The sequence below is a fragment of the Mixophyes fleayi genome, chromosome 3 (assembly GCF_038048845.1).
Source record: "Mixophyes fleayi isolate aMixFle1 chromosome 3, aMixFle1.hap1, whole genome shotgun sequence".
Lineage (NCBI taxonomy): Eukaryota > Metazoa > Chordata > Amphibia > Anura > Limnodynastidae > Mixophyes > Mixophyes fleayi.
The window spans coordinates 185,977,987-186,001,077 of NC_134404.1; the positions used below are offsets into that span (position 1 = coordinate 185,977,987).

Below are 23,091 nucleotides of genomic sequence, written 5' to 3' on the forward strand. Positions count from 1 at the left end.
GAGATTAGTCATCATGGATCTCGATCATTCAACCACTATAAAACATATATCACTGGACATTGTTAAGCTCTAGACTGTCATTCAGGCCTTGTGGAACCAAGGTATCAAGTTTAAGAATCCAAAACGCCTCGCGTTTGCACAATAAATTGAACCTGTTCCCTCCTCTCTTTGTATTTTCTATATGTTCGATTGCCCTTATTCTTAAACCTGAAGGGTTGCCACCTTGGCAAGTATTGATGTGTGATGACAAACTGTGTGTTTTGACTTTATTCAGTATATTGCGTCTGTGTTACATAAAACGTATGCTTAAAGATCTAGTAGTGCGTCCTACGTATTGGACTCCACAGGCACAATTGATAAGATAGATTACAAAAGTGGATTGACAATCCATAACTTTTTTGATGGGAAATCTCGTGTCTGATGTAAAAGAGGAAAATTCACTGGCTCTATGATCGCTATAGTTGCATATAATTCATTTTAATTTCCCACACCTGTAAAAGCCATTAGGCCTACTGAGCCATCTTTCAGCAGATTATTTAGGCTTTGGGATGCATTTATCTTTGTCAAAATGTTTAAATAGACTGAGGTTCTTAGATGTTTTAAAAACCACAATACTGTTGATCTTAATATCTTGACTTATAAAATTATCTAATTTCAATAAGGATGCATTCTTATTAATGGCTCTCTTGATATCTCCTGCTGCAGAGTTCTATTGTGTGACAAATGACAGTGTTCTAGTGTTTTTCTTAATATCCTTGTTCTTAACGGATTGGGTCAGTAGATTTGATCTATCGATCTCTTTGACATCACGTAAAGCCTTATCCAAGATGGAATCAGGATACCCCTGATCTTGAAATGCCTTATAGAGTCTCTTAGAGTGTATGTGATATTCCTCTGGTCGTGAAGTTTCTTTTGACACGTAAAAATTGACCCCTGGGAATATTGTCTCTCCAGGGCTTATGGTGATTGCTCTTATAGTGGAGAAAGCTTAAGGAATCCACCTCTTTAGAATAATTAGTAGTTATTATTTGATTATCAATAATTTTAACATTGATATCCAAAAAATTAACAGTTGTTGGATGGAAACAGGTAGTAAAACAAGTCTGAATGAGTTGGAATTAGAGTGATCAAAAAACAAATTCATGGTGGAAAGGTCGCCATCCCAAATAAAAAAGAGGTTGTCAATGTAGCGACCGTAAAGGACCAGGTTCGCCCCAAACCGAGAATCCCATATATAACGGTCACATGACCGCATTCAATGAGTATATGACGACTCCCCCAACAGTGGTCAATTATCTATCGCCTCTGATGAAACGGCAACGGAGTGCCGAGAAACGCGTCAGGCAGACTGCACGGACTGACTAATGCACACTGGAGTTGCGGAGCTCTGGAGATCCGGAAACCTGCTCTACATACCCTGGGGTAGGACTTCATAATCATTGCCGCATATGCGGTTGTAATTGGTCTGGTCCGAATCTGTACGGGCTTACTCCTAAGCAAAGAACGGAGGACACTAAGTCTGGCTCACAAATTGTAGTTACAGACTTGCACGTAACTTATGCCACGTGTTGGCTAATTGTCTCCCTATCCAAATAGGAGATCTACAAGCGGAGAGTGCAAATCATTAAGCCCGGCAATCATTGGGAATCGAAGCTCTTTTACAAACTGTCAATTGTTCTATGCCGCTTAGGTTTTGCATATCTATATATGTGACCATAAGGAGAGCGATATCACACATACACCTATCTTTGTGGAATCGCCCTATGAATCTATCTGGATTATATTGACATTTGACCTTTATTATATGTGGTGTTCCTCAGAGCCGTAACTTAGAATTCTAGCGCCTGGGGCGAGAAAGACAAATGCCGCCCCCCTAGCACTCAATTTTAACCAAATGAACCTAAAATATTGATAAATTGCGCCCCCCTTCAGCGTTGCGCCCTGGGCGATCGCCCCTGTCGCACAGCCCTAGTTACGGCCCTGGTGTTCCTGAACGCAGGCAGATTTTTCATTACAACATATCCTTTGATACCAGGTGTTGTTGTGGCAATCTATGAGCTGCACAGTCAGCGTTTTATGTACTCTTTATTATTGAATCATTATATTTAACACTAGTGTGCATTATAACATTGTACATATATTTTTTAGTCCATACTGATATCCATTCTTATTGGATTTTTATTTGTGTTTATTAAATATTGTGCCGATTAGAGTTTTTGCGCTATCCTTCACAGTTTTTTAGTTTCTACCTATTTTAGCAGGTCCAGATCCTGCTTTGGATAGCAGCATCTCGACCGGACAATTGATATATATTAGCGCCCCGTATATGTATGTTTTGTTATATGCAGATTAGTAACAAATCATCAATATAACGGAAGAATGCTAGAGGTTTCATTGTGCAAGTTGATAAGAATTCCTACTCTAGTTTAGCCATGAAAAGATTAGCATACTGAGGTGACCTCTTACTACCCATGGCACTTCCCATACACTGCAGGTATATGTCTTTCCCAAAAGAAAAGTAATTATGATTGAGTACGAACCTGATCAGCTGCAGGGTCGACTCCGTGGCTAGACTGTTTTTTTGAAGGTAGTGTTGGCATGCGGCTATGCCATCCTTGTGGGGTATGTTAGAGTACAGAGACTCCACATCTATAGCTGCCAGTATTGAGCCTTCTGGTAGTGGACCCATGGCTGGAAGTTTGCAGAGAATATCTGTGGTTTCCTGGTTATAGCTGGGTGTTCGTCTCACCAAGGGTTTTAGAACATTCTCTATCCAGCCAAAAATATTTTCCGCTAAGGTCCCAATACCAGAAAGTATTAGTCTCCCTGGATTGCCTTCTTTATGTATTTTGGGTAACATGTAGAAGGTATCCCATTTTGGGATTGTCCGGTATAAGCTCTAGTAGAGAGGATGATACTGTGTTGAAACTATTTATGATCCTTATAAGTTCTTCTGTATATTGTTTGGTGGGGTTTTCCATAATCAGAGTGTAGTATTTTTTATCCGAGAGCTGTCTGTATGCTTCCTGAATGTAATCTGATGTGTTCATAATTACTATCTGCTGGTTTAATTATGATATTGTTTTTAGATTTTAATGATTTTATAGCCTTCCTCTCCTCCACATTGAGACTGTGTGTCCCTTTGTGGTGTTCAAAATCTTAGATTTAACTTTTGTTCTGAAACAGTCTATATAGTGAGCTATAGTTTGGTTGTGTTCCGGCTGTGGGGTCCGGTTTGTCCTCTTTTTCTTTCTAGGATTTTCTTGTTGCATATCAGTTTGTAATGTGATATCTGTTTTGTCATAAAATAATTCCTTTCGCCGCAATCTCCCTAATCTACCTGTTCTTGCAAATTTTACTACCTGCGACTGCAGGTGTCATAAGCTCTGTTAGAGCTTGTCTAGATCCTGGAATTTTGGGCCCCTGTTTTGAAAAACGATAGGTACATGATATATGGAAAATCCTAGCAATAAGTAAGCACTATAGGCCTCACTCCTGTCAACCAGCCCCAACATTAAATCAATTGCACCCACATTTAATACCTACCTGCAACAAGCTCTGACATAAAATTAATAGCATTCACAGGTAATAAATGGACATTTTTACCCTCAACCAACTCCAACATTAAATAATATTCCCATTTAATAAATAAATGACCACACTCCCAATAAAACAGTGCCAACATTAAATTAATAGTATTAAATTAATAAATAAACCTATCCCACCAAACAGTCAAGACATTACACATTAAATGAATAGTATTCACATCTAATAAATATACCCAAACAGCTCCATCATTAAATAATTAGTATTCACATTTAATAATTGTTCTCCTTTGCCCCAAACTCAGCTCCACATCCAATTAATAGCCCCATAGCACCCCAGCCTTATATTAATAGTCCCAAGCTCACTGTTAAATTAAATAGCCTCCACCACCAAATCAATTGTTTCCACTAATAATTAATATCACCCATTCAATGTTAATTTAGCCCCCACAATAACAATGAAATTTATAGCCACACCCCCACCCCACTACATTAAGAGCACTACCCCCCTCCCCCCCACCACACACACATACACACACACACACACACACACACACACACACTTACCTTCTTGAATTTGGCACTGTAAGTTTCAGTCTGCTTCTGCTGAATTCCACAGGAGCCCTGCAGCTGGTTCAACTGACACAGCCAGCAATAAGCTGAATTCTCCTTATGGCTTTCACAGCATGATACCGGCAAGCAGCTGGTGAAAGACCATTTTATTTGAGTGGCGCCCCACATATCTGCTATCAGCAGTGGAAGCACAGAGGAAAGGAAAGAAGCGGATCTATCCGATCTGTGGCCACATTCGTTGAAGTGGCTTGTCCCAGGGGAGGGGAGGTTTCCAGGCAACTGGAAACCCCCATAAGTATACGCCTGTGTATGTAAAATGTTGTGCATTATCTGAGGCACTGTTTAAGAACTGCAAACTGCACAAAAGTACATAAGGTATATATATAGCATGTGAAAACATGACTTTAGCATACCTTATAAATACTGCACTAAATGAACTTTAGTTTGAATGAAGTGTGTTTGAATGAATGGAAATCATGCCTCCTAATGGGGATAACCTAACACAAGTGTCTTTTGTCGTTTGAAACCTACAGGCATATGGCCACAAAATTACCTTAATGCTGGTGTCAATTTTTTAGCCAGAAAATCATATGTTCGATGCTCCAGTAGTGAGAAAGAGCAGTGCATGAGAAATGTGGTTTCCCCGTCACATGTAGCATTATAAAGAACTTCAGCTGTAACAATGCTGCATATGTTATTGAGAGCTGTATCTACCTGCAGAATGTTTAGAGGTGAAGTTAATGTGCATATGATGTGACAAAAAAAAAATTGTCACTAGGTGACAATCAGACCACCACTCCTTCCTAGCCATTGACATGTGAGTGATGCCAGTCTACTGCAATACTTTGGAAAATTTGTGTCGGAGACAAATTGTTTCAGTGTTCTCCCCAGCACCTATTTCCTGGGTTCTCCACCTGGCTGTTTTTACTTGTCACCCAGCTCTTGGAGCCCAACAGAGTCCTATTACACTGGAATAAACCATTGTTTCTCCTATTAGAACAGTCACTATGTGAGCACTACAGCCAGCAGTGTGTGTTAGACCACTGAGCACCAGTCTGACCAGTCCTGGGAGGTGTGGGCAATAACCTCCAACTTTTTTCATTATTATTGCAAAGTATTACAACTGGCCCCAGCTGCTTGCTTATTAATGCCACCCGGCTGGTAACATTTTCTGGGGAGAACACTGCATTTACTTTCTTATAATTAGCTTATAATTATTGACCAGGGTTTTACTTATACTGTTTGATTATTTGAAATGAAGCATGTAATTCTTCTTAATTCACATATTTAAAGCTCTACAAAAACCAATTGATTTAATTTGTCGGGGAAATTTTACGGAGATTATTTAGCTTCAGCAGTTAGTCAGCTTTTCTTTTAGCAATGCTGTTTTTTTTAATATATATACAGTATATATGAAGTACTTTTGTCTCAACAGCCTAATGATCAATTCACATGTTGAAAAAATATTTACTCTTTCAAGTCCCACTTTTCTTTCAAGGGGCAGAAGAATACACTAGAATACTTGGTTATAAATTTGATGAAGTATCAAAATGATCTGTATAAATATAATTACACTAGTTCATAACTTGTACAGAAACCTAGAATTCTGGAACATGTATAGTATTCTTTGTTTGGACATATTTCTGCGGTTAAAATTAATTTTCTTCCAACTAATTCTTAGATTCGGTCTCTGTGGGAAGTATACCCATTCCATTAATATATGACACCAGGAAATGTGAGATTCTAATTTTCAGTTCTGATCTCTGAGTCAGTGGTCAAAGTGGAATAGTATGTTATACCAGCACTTCTAAGTCCCACTCACCACTTGGTAATCAATTGTTACAATCAAATTTACCACCAATGCAAAAGCCACAGTGGCTGAGCTATTTACATAGGTTGCAGTGCATTTTAGGCTCCATAAAAATGGCTTCTGCTTGTAGACCTTACACAGTAATAGAGACACACTGTAAAATAAAAGTTAATTTACCTGATGTTAAGGTAAAACTTTATTTAGGAACTTGGCTTCAGCAGAAAGAACAAACAAGGAGTTCTTAATTACTCATCGCTGTTCTCCTCAAGTTTCAGGACAGAGCCAGAATTTAACACTAGTAAAATACCAAAAAATATTAATTGCCATGTTTGTGTTGTAAAACATTAACGTTATTTTTCTTTATAGTTTTGTTTTTCAAAAGTGTGTATGTGTTATTTGTTACATTGGCTCTCCAAGTGCCAGGATGGCCCTGGGCAGCCATGGGTATGCTGGTGCATGTTTCAGTGCCATAAGTATTTTATATATCTCAGTTTTTACAATGTATTTAAAGCTAAACGGATATTTTGATATTTTCTGATCTTTGAAGTTGTTAAGCATTTGACATGTGGCACATTACTGGAGGTATTTTACAATCTTTAGTTTTAGAATTAACCAATTGTTTAGTACACTTTCTTTTATTCTGTATATTGGATACAATCCTTGCTCTCTGTTCTTATTGCTTATACTTTTTAAGTCAAAGCTGACCTGTCTCCAGGTCTTCTAGCATTATTTTATTGCTTTACTACTTAGTGCCGTCATCCAGAAGTGAAAATTTAGTTCAGTGCTCTATTCTCTCTCCCAGGCAGGGGTCCTCCTGCCCACTCAATAGGGCATTTGTAAGTATAGAGAAAGCTAAACCCAGAGCAAGTACAGTGCAGTATGACAGATAGACTTGAAAGCTAAGACAAGATGAGACTAGAGTGCTCATTCTCAGGCTGGCTTCCTCTACCCTAACACAGCATGGACCCTTCAACTTACATGTGGGGTCCTGACATGCTTGTCTTCCCCGGAGGTGATAGTTATTCGTTCTGATGGAAGGCGCTATCTAGGATTCTGTACAGACCTGTCTTTTCTCTTCTTTGATAATCAACTATAGACTCCTACTCACCTCTCCGATCTATTTAAGGCACCCATTCCCTTCAAATGGTGCCAAATCTTCATGTCCTGTTCAGTTGTGGTATTGTTTGACTCCCTGTATCCTGATATTCTGTATCTGCAGCACAATTGTACCTGCTAGCCAGTGTCTCCTGCTTCTAAGCTAAACCGGATGTCCTGGTATCCTCTACCTGCAGTTCTCCAATTGTATCTGCTAGCCAGCGTCTTCTGCTTTTAAGCTAAACCTGGTATCATAGTATCCTGTAACTACAGTTCTCCATTGTACCTGCTAGCCAGCCTCTCCTGCTTCTAAGCTAAACCTGGTATCCTGGGCCTACAGTTCTCCACTTGTACCTGCTATCCAGTGTCACCTGCTTCTCAGCTAAACCTGGTATCCTGTACCTGCAGTTCTCCAATTGTACCTGCTATCCAGTGTCACCTGCTTCTCAGCTAAACCTGGTATCCTGTACCTGCAGTTCTCCAATTGTACCTGCTATCCATCGTCACCTGCTTTTCAGCTAAACCTGGTATCTTCGCAGGGGAGGGCTAGCAAACCTGGTATCCTTATATCCTGTGCCTGTTTCCATTCTTGGACCACTTTTGGTTGGCACTAACCACTACATACCATGAACACCCCACAAGACCTGCTGTTTTGGAGATGCTCTGACACAGTCATCTAGCCATCATAATTTGGCCCTTGTCAAAGTCGCTCAGATCCTTACGCTTGCCCATTTTTCCTGCTTCCAACACATTTACTTCAAGAACTGACTGTTCACTTGCTGCCTAATATATCCCACCTCTTGACAGGTGCCATTATAACATTACAATCAATGTTATTCACTTCACTTGTCAGTGGTTTTAATATTTTGGATGATCAGTGTACACTCTCTAGTAGAGTGTACATACAGTAGCACTTACCTGTGCTAAAGCTCCTGCCTACTTTGAGGGGATGGGCATACATTTAAAATTTGGTGACAGATTTATAGCTGGGGTGGGGCATGTCCTAGATCAACTTTAAATTTCAGTGTAAAAATAAAGCTGTCAAGTGTTTGTGTGCTACATGAAAAAGCAGCCATTGTGCAAAATAATAAACAAATTTGCACCCCTTGCATTTTAACATGGTTTGTCCAGGAGCAAACTTAATCCTTTTTTTCTTTGCTGTCCTTAATGACTCAGACCCAGGGTCACAGATTTATGTTTAAACTAGACTATTTGAAGAAATTGGAATTGACCTTTAAAAGGTCTGCATAGACCGTACTTCCCTGTTACCTGAATCCAAGAGTCTATACATATCTTTTCAAAAGGGTCTATGGAAAATTTTCCAGAGAGTTTTATTGAAGAGCTATGGGCAGCTTGTAATGCGCTTGTTTTAAAATACTCATGAAATGCTGTGAGCCGAATCTCTGAATCAATCAACAGCAAACATCTGGATCTTCAGCCTGTGCTACACTCTCTTCTTGTGTAATGAAGAAGCCATGCAAATAAAGAACATATTGCAGTATTATGTAAATTAGTAAATAAACCCCATACAGGAGAGATATTGTTAATGTGCTCCTCCCCTAGCTGGACCCCATGGTGCTGCTACATGCAGCTGTTCTTGCTGGGGCTCTGTAGACTATACAAAGCACTTTACAGTTTTGAAGAAACACCGTAATAAACTAAGACTGGGGGGTAAATGTATCAAGCTGAGAGTTTTTCAGCGGGTTTGAAAAACCAATCAGATTCTAGCTATCATTTATTTAGTACATACTACAAAATGATAGCTAGAATCTGATTGGTTGCTATAGGCAATATCTCCACTTTTCAATCACGCCGAAAAACTCTCAGCTTGATACTTTTACCCCAGGGTATAATTGACAAAGAGGGTGTTATATTATTATATGATGACTGTGGTTTTTCCATAGGCACATGTTCATTTTATATAAAAAAAATATGTTACTCTAATTTGTAAATTATTATATTTCTTTATAAATCATGTCCCATACTTTTGATTCATTAATATGTGTATGTGGACATATGAAAACAGGTACTAATTTTAAAAATAATAATAAAATGTAAAAAAATGAATTGTACTTTTGTGATTGACTAATCTAGATATATTTTACTGGGGAGTTCATAGTTACCCATCATTTTGTTCACATTAAAGCACATTAGATTATAAACTTTGAACACATGGTGGTTCCAGGCTTCATCTCTTGAGTACTGCCCAATGTACCTATTTATCTCCCCTCGGTATTGCATCACTTCTCATTTTTCTTAACTCACTCATCCTTCTTGCTTTTGCCTTATTCCCTCTTCTTTCTGTACCTCTTCCCAGTGCTTCCCACCTAACCTAGCACCTTGTTTTATTGTCTTTTTCATTGCCACTTCCAATGCCTTAAAAGTCCACTGAACTCCAAAATTGAAATGTTCATAAATGAGGCATAAAAGTTAAAAACCTTTTTAAGTCTGGCCCTGACCTTCCACTAAAACTCTGTTAAGCTGTTAATTGAAATACAGCAAATGTTCCTATCTCCATTACATACAACTGAAGCCACAGTTGATATAATTAGAGCAAGATTCTAATGGTGTCTGATCAGTGGTTGAAGAGGGCTAGTACATGGTAGTATGCCATACCACCACTTTTCCTACTGATTTCATTCCATTCACATTTACCTTACCGCCATTTCTAAATTTCCACTTGAACCATTGAGTCTGATAGAAATAAAATGAAAGAATCGCAGGAGCAAGTACATGGTATCACTCCAAAAATGGAAGATACAGTTGTGAACAAAAATATTGGCACCCTTGTACTTTTTTCATGAAGACATAATTTGTGGGTCGTTCCCTGGTTTTAATATTAAGTTTGTATATGCTTTATTAAAATTGGGGTAAGCTGGTTTAGTTTTGTGAATGTGCATTTGGCTCTAAGGGGCATATTCAATTGTCCGTGTTACTTAAAACTATTACCGTTATTACGAGCTGCGAGCTGAAATCCGGCTTAGAATTACCGTAATAACGGTAATAGTTTTAACGCTGTTTTACTTTTGCAAGAAACACAGACAATTGAATATGCCCCTTAGGGGGTATTCAATTGTTTCGAGATCCCGCGGCGTTAAAACTACTACCGTTATTACGGTAGTAGTTAGCTGGATTTCAGCTCGCGGCTCAGGGAGCTGCGAGCTGAAATCTAGTGAGAAAATTATCGTATTAACTGTTTTTCCACGCACTATTACCGTAATAATGGTAATAGTGCGCGGACCGCTGGATTTTCGGCGTTTCCGCTGACAATTGAATACGCCCCTAAGAGTGGAATCGTCCCCATCAACATATTATCATTTGTCATTGATGTTTTAGTCAAGTAAATGTTGCTGCTCCAGCTTGTTTTCTGGGCCCATTTGCTCTAAGTGTGATTCAGGAAGTTAAACTTACAAAAGTCCAGGTAGTTTTAGCAAAGGGATTAAGTGTGTTAGTTTATTCATTGATTTAAATTAAATAAAATGGGCAAAGATCTACATAAATAAACACAACTGCCTGCACTTCTCTAGCTGTCACTACGTTAAGTATAAAATTAATTTACCATTTTCTTAATTTATTAAGATTAGGGTATTAATACATTAGAAAACTAATTACAGATTTATGTTCAAAGTTTAGGAGAAAAGGGATACCCTTGAACCCCTTATTTAAGACAACATAAGGAGTATTAATAGAGATATACTTCTCAAATACAAGTCTAAATCTAATTCTAAACAAGATTGTACATTTATCACAGACTATACTTTGTTCGAAAGGAAAATAAAATAGAAAATGAAACGTTTAAAAATAAAGTACCATTACTGTTGCTGATGATCCCATAATAGGTACCTCACCACCGAATAAACCTCAAATAGTTTATAGGACACACAAGACATTCAAAGACTTGCAAGGTCAAATTATCTGATGCCTATGACTGAAGAGACCAACTGGCTTAATACAAAGAATAATTCTTAATTATATATATCAGCAATATAGCAAAACAAAACATTTAGAGACATAACATTACCACAAATATTCATTGTCATACTTTGTGTAGTGTATATGAAGAAGTTGTCAATTCCAATATCGACTTTCAACTCCAGTTCCAATTCTGTACCGTCGAATTTATTAAATGCATTTCTTGTGGTATTGATATTAGTAAATATTCTAATAACTCAAATAAAACTTTTAATGATTATGCTAAAAAAAACTACTTTTATGATAAAGGGGTCTCTCAATCAATAGGAGAAAATCCCTAGATTTAGATTTAGGGATTTTCCCTAATTACTGAAAACCCCCTGGCTTGTGAAGTCTGTCGTAAGCTGTAACCTTTGCTGGGGCCTCTGGGGAAGCCAGTACAAGTATCACCACTGTCCTCTGATTGATAAAGCCATCTCAGGATGGGGTTAGTTGGGGGACAGAACAAAAAAATGCCTTATTATTAAAATAAGGCATTTTTTCTTTTCTTTTTTTTTTAATAGTCATTTTTTTCTATTTTTTACTTTTTTTTTTAACATTATTTATTCTTTTTTTTACAGAAATCGGAACTGGAAGTCCAAGTTCCAGTGCGCATACCAGAGCTGGGAAGCTGGCTCACACATGCGCAGATTGACACCAGACTGGCCTTTCAAGAGGTAAGACTCCTCTTACCGTGTCCGGCCAGTGTTGCCGGGAATCTGAGCATCGCTCAGCTGTCCCGATGACATTTTTTTTTTATAAAATGACCAATAGATAATTTTCTAAACAGAGGGGGTCTTGATAAAGAGACCCCTAAAACTTATATCTGTTGCCTTAGCCTCTCACTAAGTTTCTTGTTAAAATGTCTTTGCAGCCTTACATATGTTGACAAGACAAAATGATTATAGGAACTCAGAATACAAGAGCATGTTACGGATATTTCTAAATAAAAGATAGAAACAGTTCCTTAACATTTTCTATCACATCATAATACAGATTGCTGACTTTTAATCTTCAAAGCTATAGAACTGGTTACACTAAAAAGCAGAGAGGTCAATCCTCAGAAGAAATTAGCAGTATTGGAGTTTTGCATTAAATACCTTTTATTTTTATCTTCATCAGCTGAATAAAAGCTACAAAATAACTACTTTCATTTGAAGGAAATTCTGCATTTGCTTATTTTATCTTCGATTTTTTTAGAATCAGAAACTCACTTGTATTTCTCCATTATTCATACTATATTTGTAAACATACAGTATATCCATTCAAAAGAGTATAACTTAATACACAACAAATGCACCATATAAGGTTCCTTTTTTTATACATTAATGCATTTTCAGATATGACTATGTCAGTACTGTTATTTTAATGTATACTGTTATTTATTTCATTGTTTTGGAAATGTTCTTGATATACTTCTATACTGCCCGTCACTATTTCATTTATTTATCTAGTAGGTATGAATTTGGTATATAATTATGGCAGGTATTTGTACTCACTATGTATTTTATATAGCAACCTTACACTAGACACTCAGACCCCTCCCTCCAATTAATAATAGTTAGCCTGTTCCCATGTAGTTTTCATAAACAGATGTCTCGCATTTTATACTATGGAGCAATTTCCCCTTTAATATCACTTTTTTGAATCATAATAAATATGTAGGCAATTAGGTAATATATCACCATGTTCTACATTTAATAGGGATTTTTACAAGTTCTTTGCAGTTCCTAGCATAAATTAATTCTCTCATTACCAGTGCATGCGCTGTAGGGTCTTATAATGCCATGCATCTGGGAGAAGAGAAACATTAAGAAACTTTCTATTTACAGCAACTTGACTGACTAAACCACTATTACAATTATGCAATATGAGAATGTATTTGTTACGGTTTTACTCTACTTTGTTTTCCCTGTATTTTGCACTATATTGTTTGGCTACTGGGATCCACCCCAAGAAGTAACTCTACAGTTTTTGATCCAATTTGGGATGACATCCCTTCAGGATTTCCAGATAAGCCTGTATTTGATACAAGGCTACCTATATGCATTGAGCATGTTTTCATCTATTTACTTGTTTGGGTGGCTTATAATCAATATATTCTTCTCACCAAATAAATTAATAAGAACCTGCATTTTGCACTCTATTCTGCATATTATGCATTAGCCTCAGTTTTTCTTTATAAAGTAGTTCTGTCTTAGGCTTGCATTAAAAGAACTTTGCTATGGAACCCATAGCTCATTAAAATAAAGAAAATCATTAGCTAAACAGCTAGTGAGATCATATATTTATGACCCTATCAATTTACAATGCGCTGCTCTGGGAGCCCCAGTGGTGACCCCTTCCTCAATGAAGATTGATGCCGAGAGAGAGACATAAAAAAAGCCCGACTGAATTTTGACAAAACACCCCTGAACAGGAAAAAACCCTTCTGGGAGAATGTCCTGTGGACAGATGATACCAAATTAAACTGTTTGTTAGAGCACATTACTGAAAGCAAAATTAAACGTTCAAAGGAAAGACCACCTCCTCTACAGTTAGCCATGGAGGAGGGTGATGTTTTGGGGTAGCTGTGCTGCATCTGCACTGGGAGCCATGAACATGTGCATTGCATCATGAATTCTGGAGATTACCAGGTCATTTTGAAGCTCAATGTTGAACCCAGTGTCAGAAAGCTGGGTCTCTGTCAAAGGTCATAGGTCTTCCAGCAGCACAATGACCACAAACTTACTTCAAAAAGTATCCAGGAATGGTTCAAGACAAGGTGCTGGACTGTTCTAAAGTGACCAGCAGTTAATCCAAATTACAAAGAACATCTGTGGAGAGATCTGAAAAATGAAGTTGGGAGAAGGCACCTTTCAAAACTGGGAGAACTGGAATAGTTTGCACAAGAAGAGTGGACCAACTGTCAGAAGACAGGTTCAGAAAGCTCACCCATGGCTACAGAAAGAGGTTGATTGCAGATATTTTGACCAACGGCTGTGCTACCAGATATATCGTCTATGGTGTCAATAATCTTGCCATCTGTTTTATCATTTTCTAATGTAAATTCATATGCTGTTCACATTCTCCTTTCATGGCATTATATTTAGGACTATATCATCCTTCACCGTCCCTGCAACACACACCTCTGTCCTCATTGTCCCCTCACCACTCCACTCCCCTCTAATTAATACGCATGAACTGCTTTCCTATTTGTATTCAGTCACTGTAACATCCTCATCTTATTGCCAGGTCATAAAAGGTCACATATCTTACAGTCATCTTTCCTATCATTCTCTCTTTCTGCTTATATTAGCTGATGATATACCAACCAAATCCAGGTCCACCCACATCTCCCATACACGTATATATTATTTTGAACGCTACAGAATTCCAGCACTTTCCCCTTTGCAATTTGGGTGGACCAATATGCAATATGGATCACAATATGGATCACTTTACCTCATGTATCAATCTCCCACTGTTCTATAGATTATAAGCTTGTGAGCTGGGCCCTCTTACCTGTCTGTCTGTATTACCCAGTGTTGTTTTATTAATGTGTTCCCAATTGCTGGCGCTATATAAATAAATGTTAATGATGATACAGTATTACTTAATGAATTTAGAATAAAAACAAAGGTTCTGTAATATTAAAAGAGAATTGCGAAGACCAAATACTGTTGTTAATTTCAATTTATAGTTAAGGGAAATTGTGAATTATTTGAAAAAAGTGCAAGGGTGCCAATATTGTTGGCCTTCTTACATTTTACAAACCTAATGGCAGATTAAATAAAGAAGTCATTGCAGTGGTTATATGATACAATATTTCCATTAACAATTTAAGGGTAAATACATCTCAAGAAGTGTACTTATGCCATCAGCACAATTCCAAAAGTTATTAGCAATTCTCAATTGACAGCTATTTTGCTTGACATAACTTGATGTTCACTATGAGTTCTGCATAAACATAAAGGGCCTGATTCATTAAGGATCTTAACTTAAGAACTTTCTTATTTCAGTCTCCTGGACAAAACCATGTTACAATGCAAGGGGTGCAAATTAGTATTCTGTTTTGCACATAAGTTAAATACTGACTGTTTTTTCATGTAGCACACAAATATCAACTTTAAATTTCAGTGTACTAATAAGCTATCAAGTATTTGTGTGCTACATGAAAAAACAGTCAGTATTTAACTTATGTGCAAAACAGAATACTAATTTACACCCCTTGCATTGTAACATGGTTTTGTCCAGGAGACTGAAATAAGAAGTTTCTTAAGTTAAGATCCTTAATGAATCAGGCCCAAAGACTTGGCATAAGCCAGTTTGTTCATGTTTGTTTGCAATACGTTTCTATTAAGACAATAATGAAAATAAAGCTGTCTAAAGCTGCATACACATGTGCATTACATATCTGTCTAGTGTTTAGTGCTGCACTCTGTTCAGGGTAAAGTCAAAGTGGTCCAGTATATAGTGATGTGCTATAATGTCACTTCTCCTACTACTTTGATTGTAAAATCCATTCCATTCACTTATGTTTTCCAAACTTTTCCTAAGTTGCAGTGCAGCTTTAATAATGGGGGGAAAATTGTTTAAGTAATTTATATTTTGTTTTTGCTTGATGGTGAGTACTACCTGTTTATCTCATCAAAAACCATTACATAGAGTTGTTAAAATGTAATGTTATGAATTGAAGTATCTTTACTAATTGTGGCCTAGGGCAGCACAGATTTAAATTGTGTCCTGATTACATGACACAAGTTTTCCGCTACATTATGAAACAATCTCCAAACAGAGAACTACTTTTTTTTCAATACATATAGGTCAAATGTAAAAGAAGCATTTTGAGTAATTTCAAACTACATCAGGGGAAGGATTTTAATGTATGTCTAGACACTTTTCTCAACAGCTTAATAAATAGAATTGTGATTGTAAAGGCACAATACTTGACCAATAAAGAGAATTGCTGTCATACAGGATTAATTCACATACTGTTTCTGGATTATTTACATGTTATATTAAATATATATGTGGCTACATATGAATGGTTTTCATAGGGATTTGTGAAAAAATAAACTTAAGTTAAGCATATTGTGTGATTGAATAATTACTTTAGGAAAGCTGGATTCTGAACACAGCAACAAATATTTTTATATTTTGCTAGCCTCCTGCAATATGGCTAGCGGTGAGAGCACTTGTATTGATTATCATATGAATCATATCACATTTTTAATCCTGTACATTTTTTGTAATATTTTATTTGTTTTTACTATAGAATTTAAATCTGGGCTTCCGTAGAAGTACAATAGATCTATTTTTATGTATGGGGACCACCACTTTGCTGAGACATATCTCCTTTATAAACCAGTATTTTTTTCTGTTTTGGGAAATCAATATGGATGCTGTCCAAGATTCACTCCCAAGGCCCAATAGGAATCTGCAGTGTCCTTTAATCACTTGACATTGCAGACTCCTAGTGAGTGACCTTGTCAGCCATCTTTATATACCAATGTTAGGAACCTAAATCTTTTTCCAATTCTTAACAGAATAATGTGAGTTTATTGGGGTAGAGGCTGTTACACGCTAGCAGTCATATTGGAGATCCTGCTATACACTAGCCAACAGGTTGTAGGTCCTGCCATACACTAGCAACTAGATTTGATGTCCCGTAATTCACTAGAGTATTGGAAGTCCTGTCATACAACAGCCATCAGATTGATAGTCATGTCATATTCTAGTCATCAAATTGGAGATCATGACACTACACATAAAATTGGTGGCCTGCTTAACACTAGTCACCATATTAGGGTTCCTAACCTATACTAGCCACCAGGTTAGAGGTCCTGCCTTACACTAACCACCAGACTGGTGGTCTGTTTTAAACTCTAGCAACCAGATTATGGTCTGCTTTGTATAATATTTATTATGTATAACCCCCTGCAAGGCCTATATTGTGATCAACAAAATTAGGGGTGGGACAGACAGAGACCTACCTGCTTAGCAGGTTGTAGAAGGCTCCAAGATTTTTGATGGGCTCCCTAATTTACTGATTAACTATGACTGCCGAATTATAAAACCAAACAACCAAATAGTAGATGAACTAATAGAACAAAATGTCTGCAACTAGAACTCAATTACATGTTTCTATACATTACCGAATATATTATTTATGCTGAACTGTAATACACAAAGGAGTACTAGTGTCAGCTAAAACAAGAAACCTGTAAACAGAGGTAGGACAATATATAGACTTTAGCATAAACTCGCTCATACATATATGCATGATGCCAAAAAATAGAAGTTTTGCCTTAACAGCAAGCATTGAAGGAGGCAGGTATTTTCGATGGAGATAAAGTATATGGTTTCTTCCCTCCTCCTGAAAGGATGTAGGAAAGGTCTGTTACCCTGCTTCAATAGCTGTTTTAAGAGGGAAAATATATTGTACCTATTGACATGAGGCTTATCTACAGTTTTCCCTTACAATTACAGATATTAGAAATAACCATAATACCATTAAAAGAGAAAACACAGGATGCCACTAAATGCTATAGTAATATAACTGAATGTGCACCTTTTCCTCAGTTAGGGGTTTATTTATTAAGATTCAACGATGCATAATGAACGCTGGTGTAATTTACCATGCCGGTGCTGCTCTTGGAGCTCCGGTGAAGTCCCCCTTCTTCCACAAACTATTTTTACTATTTATTGGCAGCCTAACGCTGACAGCGAATAGTGGAAGTGCTGTGACAGGCACTGGAAAAGCTTCAGCTAGATCTCATTGAAAATGACAGGTAACGCCATCCTTAATAGATTGGAGAACTTCGCAGTCCCCTTATTGATATATGGGGTCTATGATCTGAAAAGTTAAATGGGTTTCGGCAGGAAAAATGATTTCTCCTGCGTTGAACCCTTCATAAAGTATGCACTGACCATTTTACAGATCACTATTTTTATGGCTCATCACACTTTGGTAAATAGACCCCTTATTATTTGTTTTCTATCACTGAATTTGTAAGGCTGATGTTTCCCACAATCTTTAAATACAAAAAATTAAAAGAGTAAAAGAGACATAAAAACTGAATAAATGACATATTAAAATCCTAAGCTAGTTACAATAAGCTACTACACCAGTACTTAGATCCTGTCAGCTAAAGAAATTCAATTTGTCTCTCAGGACTTAAATAGAGCCTTAACCACTTGCAGTGATTACCACCATAGTTTACTGACAAATGTATTGCCTTTCAATTACTTGTGTTATATGTACTTACAAAACTACACAACACCCTCAATTACTCTGAACTTATAATATCTATAAAATGCTAAGAAAACCGAGCAAACTAGGCAATCATGGATCACATTATTTTCTTGAATGTCTGAATACATCTCTTTCGATTATTATTGATCACTCTAATAATTGGGCAATTATTCTTTTTCAGAACTTTGCTGAAAATACCATGAATGAGCTTCTTGGCTGGTATGGCTATGACAAGGTGGAGCTGAAAGAAGGAGAAGATATTGATTTCAAGAATTACCATCCAGATGGGGAGGGACGGCAGCATATTTCTGTTCTCAAAGGTAATTCTTTGAAATGTTTATCATAAGTGACTTCTAAATGACTTAAATAATAATTCAACGCAAAAAAAAAAATAGTTTTGGGTGGAGATATAGAGGTTTAAATAAAATGAATAGATATTTACCTTGAAGACTACATTGGGTTGATCCTCCAAAGTCCCCAACGGCTGTAACGGCCATACACCATTCTCTTCTCTATACTTACCACTTGGTCTGTTTCAAGCAGTCTGAGAAGGTGTTGATGACTCTTGCTGGTGGCTTTCCATCATCATCATCAGTTATTTATATAGCGCCACTAATTCTGCAGCGCTGTACAGTGAACTCATTCACATCAGTCCCTGCCCCATTGGAGCTTACAGTCTAAATTCCCTAACATACACAGACAGAGAGAGAAGAGAGACTAGGGTCAATTTGATAGCAGCCAATTAATCTACCATTATGTTTTTGGAGTGTGGGAGGAAACCGGAGCACCCGGAGGAAACCCACGCAAACACAGGGAGAACTTACAAGCTCCACACAGATAAGGTCATGGTCGGGAATCGAACTCATGACCCCAGTGCTGTGAGGCAGAAGTGCTAACCACTAGGCCACCATGCTGCATGAATGGACAGTATGGGCCATTGGGGGTCCCAGCAGGTCCAGGGAATGGAACCTGCAATGTCAGTATGATTTTGTTTTCCTTCATCTCCACCCAAACAAAACATTTTAGTTTAGGTTGGATTGTTTTAAATATTGATAAGTAGTTATCTGAAATATTCATTCATATGCTGTTACAAAATACTCACATCATTCTTCTGTTAGATTTGTGTTGTTATCCATCACATTTAACAGAACTCAGGAACACAGACTGATAATAAATGGTCTCATAAGATTAGGACTGATGTGTTATAAGTGAAATAGAATAGGGGAAAGGTTAACTTTAAACATGTGTGAAGTAAATAGGACCATTGTCCTAATGTCTTTAGTGAATTAAACAGCAGTGGTAATCTTTTCGACCACAGCACTTAAGCAAATGGATGTTTTGCTAAAGAAGCTTTAACACTTATAATCCTATGCATCAGGATGAGAGCCAATTAGAAAAAAATGTCCACTTAACACTGTCCATAACATATCTAAAGCGTTTTATCAAATGGTACGGGCAGCTGGGGGGACTACCATTAATTTACTATGTGCTGCCCAGTATGCAGTTCTTTTGTTACATTACTGTGGAGATACACTTTACAACTGTCATTATATAAAAGGTAAAATATGACATCAGTTGCCCACTTTAAATAATTTACCTCAAATTATTTATAATATTCCCTTAATAAAAAATATGCTGCCATGGAGATGATATGATCATTGGCCTTTAAAGTTTAATTATTATTCCTCTTTAACATGTGTGGGCATGTAAGGTCATGTACTTTATATAAATTACATTGGTACATCTATGTCCCTTAACTATGTGTCTCCATGGTTATGTCTGCAGTTATTACATTTATTAATAATAACTATATTTAACATCGAATATATATAAATTTTGTATTTTTGCTGTACTTATAAACATCTCTAAACAACTCTCTAAACTACCTTGGTCTTGTCGCTAGAAAATATTTATTTTCTCTAAATCTTCCATGCTTCTATTTACTTGACTTTCATTATTTATATATTACATGAAATACTATTGTTTTACTATTGTGACAACAATGTTATATGGGGGTTTATCCTCTATTCCATGTGTCACAATCTACTATTTCTAGATCTACTAGATTTACTATTCTACACATCAGGTAAGTAGGTCCAGCCCATTTTTGCTTTCACCCACCAAATCCATGCACATCTGACCCCACCATCTCCTAAGCTATAACATGTAGGAAATATGATATATGTAATCGATTTGACCAATGCTAAAGTTCTGCGATATTTCAGAGATTTGTAGTCAGCGTATTAATGTGGGAGTTGGTAATATTGCACCGAAAACTTGCTGAATAAACACCCACAGGAGAATCGTGCAACACCCCCCATCCCAATTTACAAGGTAGCAATAGACTGCTGGAACACCACTGCCCTGCCACTATTTCCTATGCCGTCTAGGCCCCTAGCTTAATCAACCAGCACTGTGTAAAATACAATAAATAAATAAATAATTACAAAAATGGGCTGCAAGTCCATCTCCCCAAATCCTCAATCTGCATTCGTTGATTACAGTGGCAGTGTAATTCTTTGGCTTTAAACACTTCACAATATTTAATGGAACCGTTTAAGCTTAATAGTCTGGGAGCATTCCCTTTAGGATGAAGGTGTTAACTATATTAAGATGAGAAAGTGTTATCTGTACACACTATACTTATATTCATATAACAATTAGGTTAAAATACACTTACCTTAGACCTCAAGATACCATATCAGCAGACAGTCACAGCAATAAACAATATGTGTATATGTATGCATGTGTATAACACACATCTCACACTCAGCTGATAACTGAGTGTTCAATACCAAGCAGAGACTTTTATACCAAAGCTGAGTGACATCACAAAGGTTGGTTATGATTTAAGTCAGTCACATGATCATCACCCTAGTTAGCTATTAAATCCCAGCCTACATATACAGTATGTCACCACTAACTGTAAGATTTTTTTTTCCTGACTAATATCATCTAATGTGTCTCAGAGTGGAGATTGGGACAGTTATGAGGATATATCTATGTAAGTATAAGTAATATAGGTAGGGATAAGGTAAGTGTTAATAAAGAGTTTGAGTTTTTATAGACCGTTTAAAGATTTGAAGGCTGGAGGAGAGTCTTGATTAGCTGCGGTAATGTCATGGAACAATTTTTAAGGCGGGGGTGACAGGTGGTTATCAGAGATGAGGCATGACGCAGGACAGAGGTAGATTTAAGAGGGTGTGAGGTGAGGTTTGAGATGTATGAAGTGGTGGTACTGTTAAGAGATTTGTAGGTGAGGGTAAGCAATCTGAATTGTATTCTAAAGAAAAACTGTATTTAGAGTTCACTTATTTCACTCACTGCTTCTTAGTTCAATAATTTGACTGAGCTGACAGATCTCCAACGGCACAATGGGAAACTAGGTAGGTAGAGCTGCTGCTACCGGGTATGCTTTGTATCGGCCATTTAAACAAGGGCACAATAGTACTTTTTGCTCCCCACATTTTTTATATTATTTATTCATTTTCTTTACTTTAAAAACTATTGGCTTTTGAAATCGGGACCAGCACTGAGTAAGTCTGAGGGGGAGTATATCTGCTTTTTAAAAAAAATAATAATAATTTTGAGCTGAATGAAATTAGGATAAATCATTGCAAAACAGAATTTTGGTGGCTTCCTACAACCCTAGTTATACAGTATATGCATAGCATGTATTATGTGCAAATGGAAAAATCACACATAAAAGCAGTGGTTGAAGTAGACATTTAGAAGTGATGGTAAGGTAAGTTAGATGTGGCGGTATGAAAAATGTAATGGAAATGTAAGTGAATGGAATTTGATAGTTTTATACTGAAGCCAGTAGGAGAAGTGGCAGTATGACATACCACTCTATACACTCTCACTTCGACCGCTGCTTAAGTCATCTGGGGGTAAATGTATGAACCTCCGGATTCTTCATCTCCGGCGAGTTCAGTGTCTTCAGCGCTTAAATTTAAAGCGGCGCTGCCTTGTAAAGGGAAGTTTCCTTTACAAGGCAGCGCCGCTTTAAATTTAAGCGCTGAAGACACTGAACTCGCCGGAGATGAAGAATCCGGAGGTTCATACATTTACCCCCTGGTTTACAGTTTGACATTTTTAGATTTTTTTATGAGCAAGGGAATATAAATGGGATAATCATCTATAATGGGTCAGCTAAACTGATTATAGGACAATACAGAGGTCTTTAAATAAATATGTTTTCAGTATAATGGCACATAATATTCCAGCCCAGTGTTTATGGTGAAGAAATGTTTTATTAAATTGGAATTGAACGTTTTACAAGTTTCCATCTTCGGGTGTGCCAAACCATGTAGCAGACAGTACAGTACCTTAAAAGTGGCACGGAAGGAATACATTGTTCAGGCATCCAGAAGAAGAAGACTGAGGCCACAGGTAAATATTGACGTTGTGTGAGAGCAGAGTGAGGTGTGTAATGAAGGCGCCACTTGATTGAATAGCCACTGCACCTGCCCACATTGTTCTCACATTGTGTCCGGTCAGTGGACTCAGCAATGCAGCAGACATCTGTCTACTACACTGCAGGTAGAGAGGCAAACATTTCCAATTATTCCTGACTCATAATTAATTCACATATATGTAACTTTATCCACTTTCATCTACTTAATGATTTGTTAAATTCATAAGCATTGAATGATTTCAAATGTAGCAAATCATCCCGAAATTGTTCTATCAGAACAAGACTGTTATTGTTGCTACCCAAAAACAACTTTTTATGCAATAAAGAATAGAAAAGTCACGTTAATACTTTACTGCAATCACTGTTTCTCTTTTTCTGGGGACACTTTTCACGTTTTCACATATCTGTTGGTCATGCACAAAAACCTATATCTTGAATTAGTTACAAGTCCTGTTACTGT

The 23,091-nt window shown here is 37.1% G+C and overlaps 2 protein-coding genes across 3 annotated transcripts in view; one reads left to right on the plus strand and one right to left on the minus strand.

The window, feature by feature from the left end:
• Nucleotides 1–23,091, minus strand: part of PDSS2 (decaprenyl diphosphate synthase subunit 2) — a 306,498-nt gene that overhangs the window by 278,490 nt on the left and 4,917 nt on the right. The window lies entirely within an intron of this gene.
• The window catches only part of SOBP (sine oculis binding protein homolog), a 177,807-nt gene that overhangs the window by 21,255 nt on the left and 133,461 nt on the right, over nt 1–23,091 (plus strand). Inside the window, exons 2-3 of one of the 2 annotated variants that reach the window (XM_075202869.1) lie at nt 11,556–11,651; nt 18,393–18,531. In XM_075202869.1, the coding sequence (XP_075058970.1) occupies nt 11,556–11,651; nt 18,393–18,531 (235 nt within the window). The remainder of the gene's footprint in view (nt 1–11,555; nt 11,652–18,392; nt 18,532–23,091) is intronic. The other variant, XM_075202870.1, reaches the window with a different exon arrangement.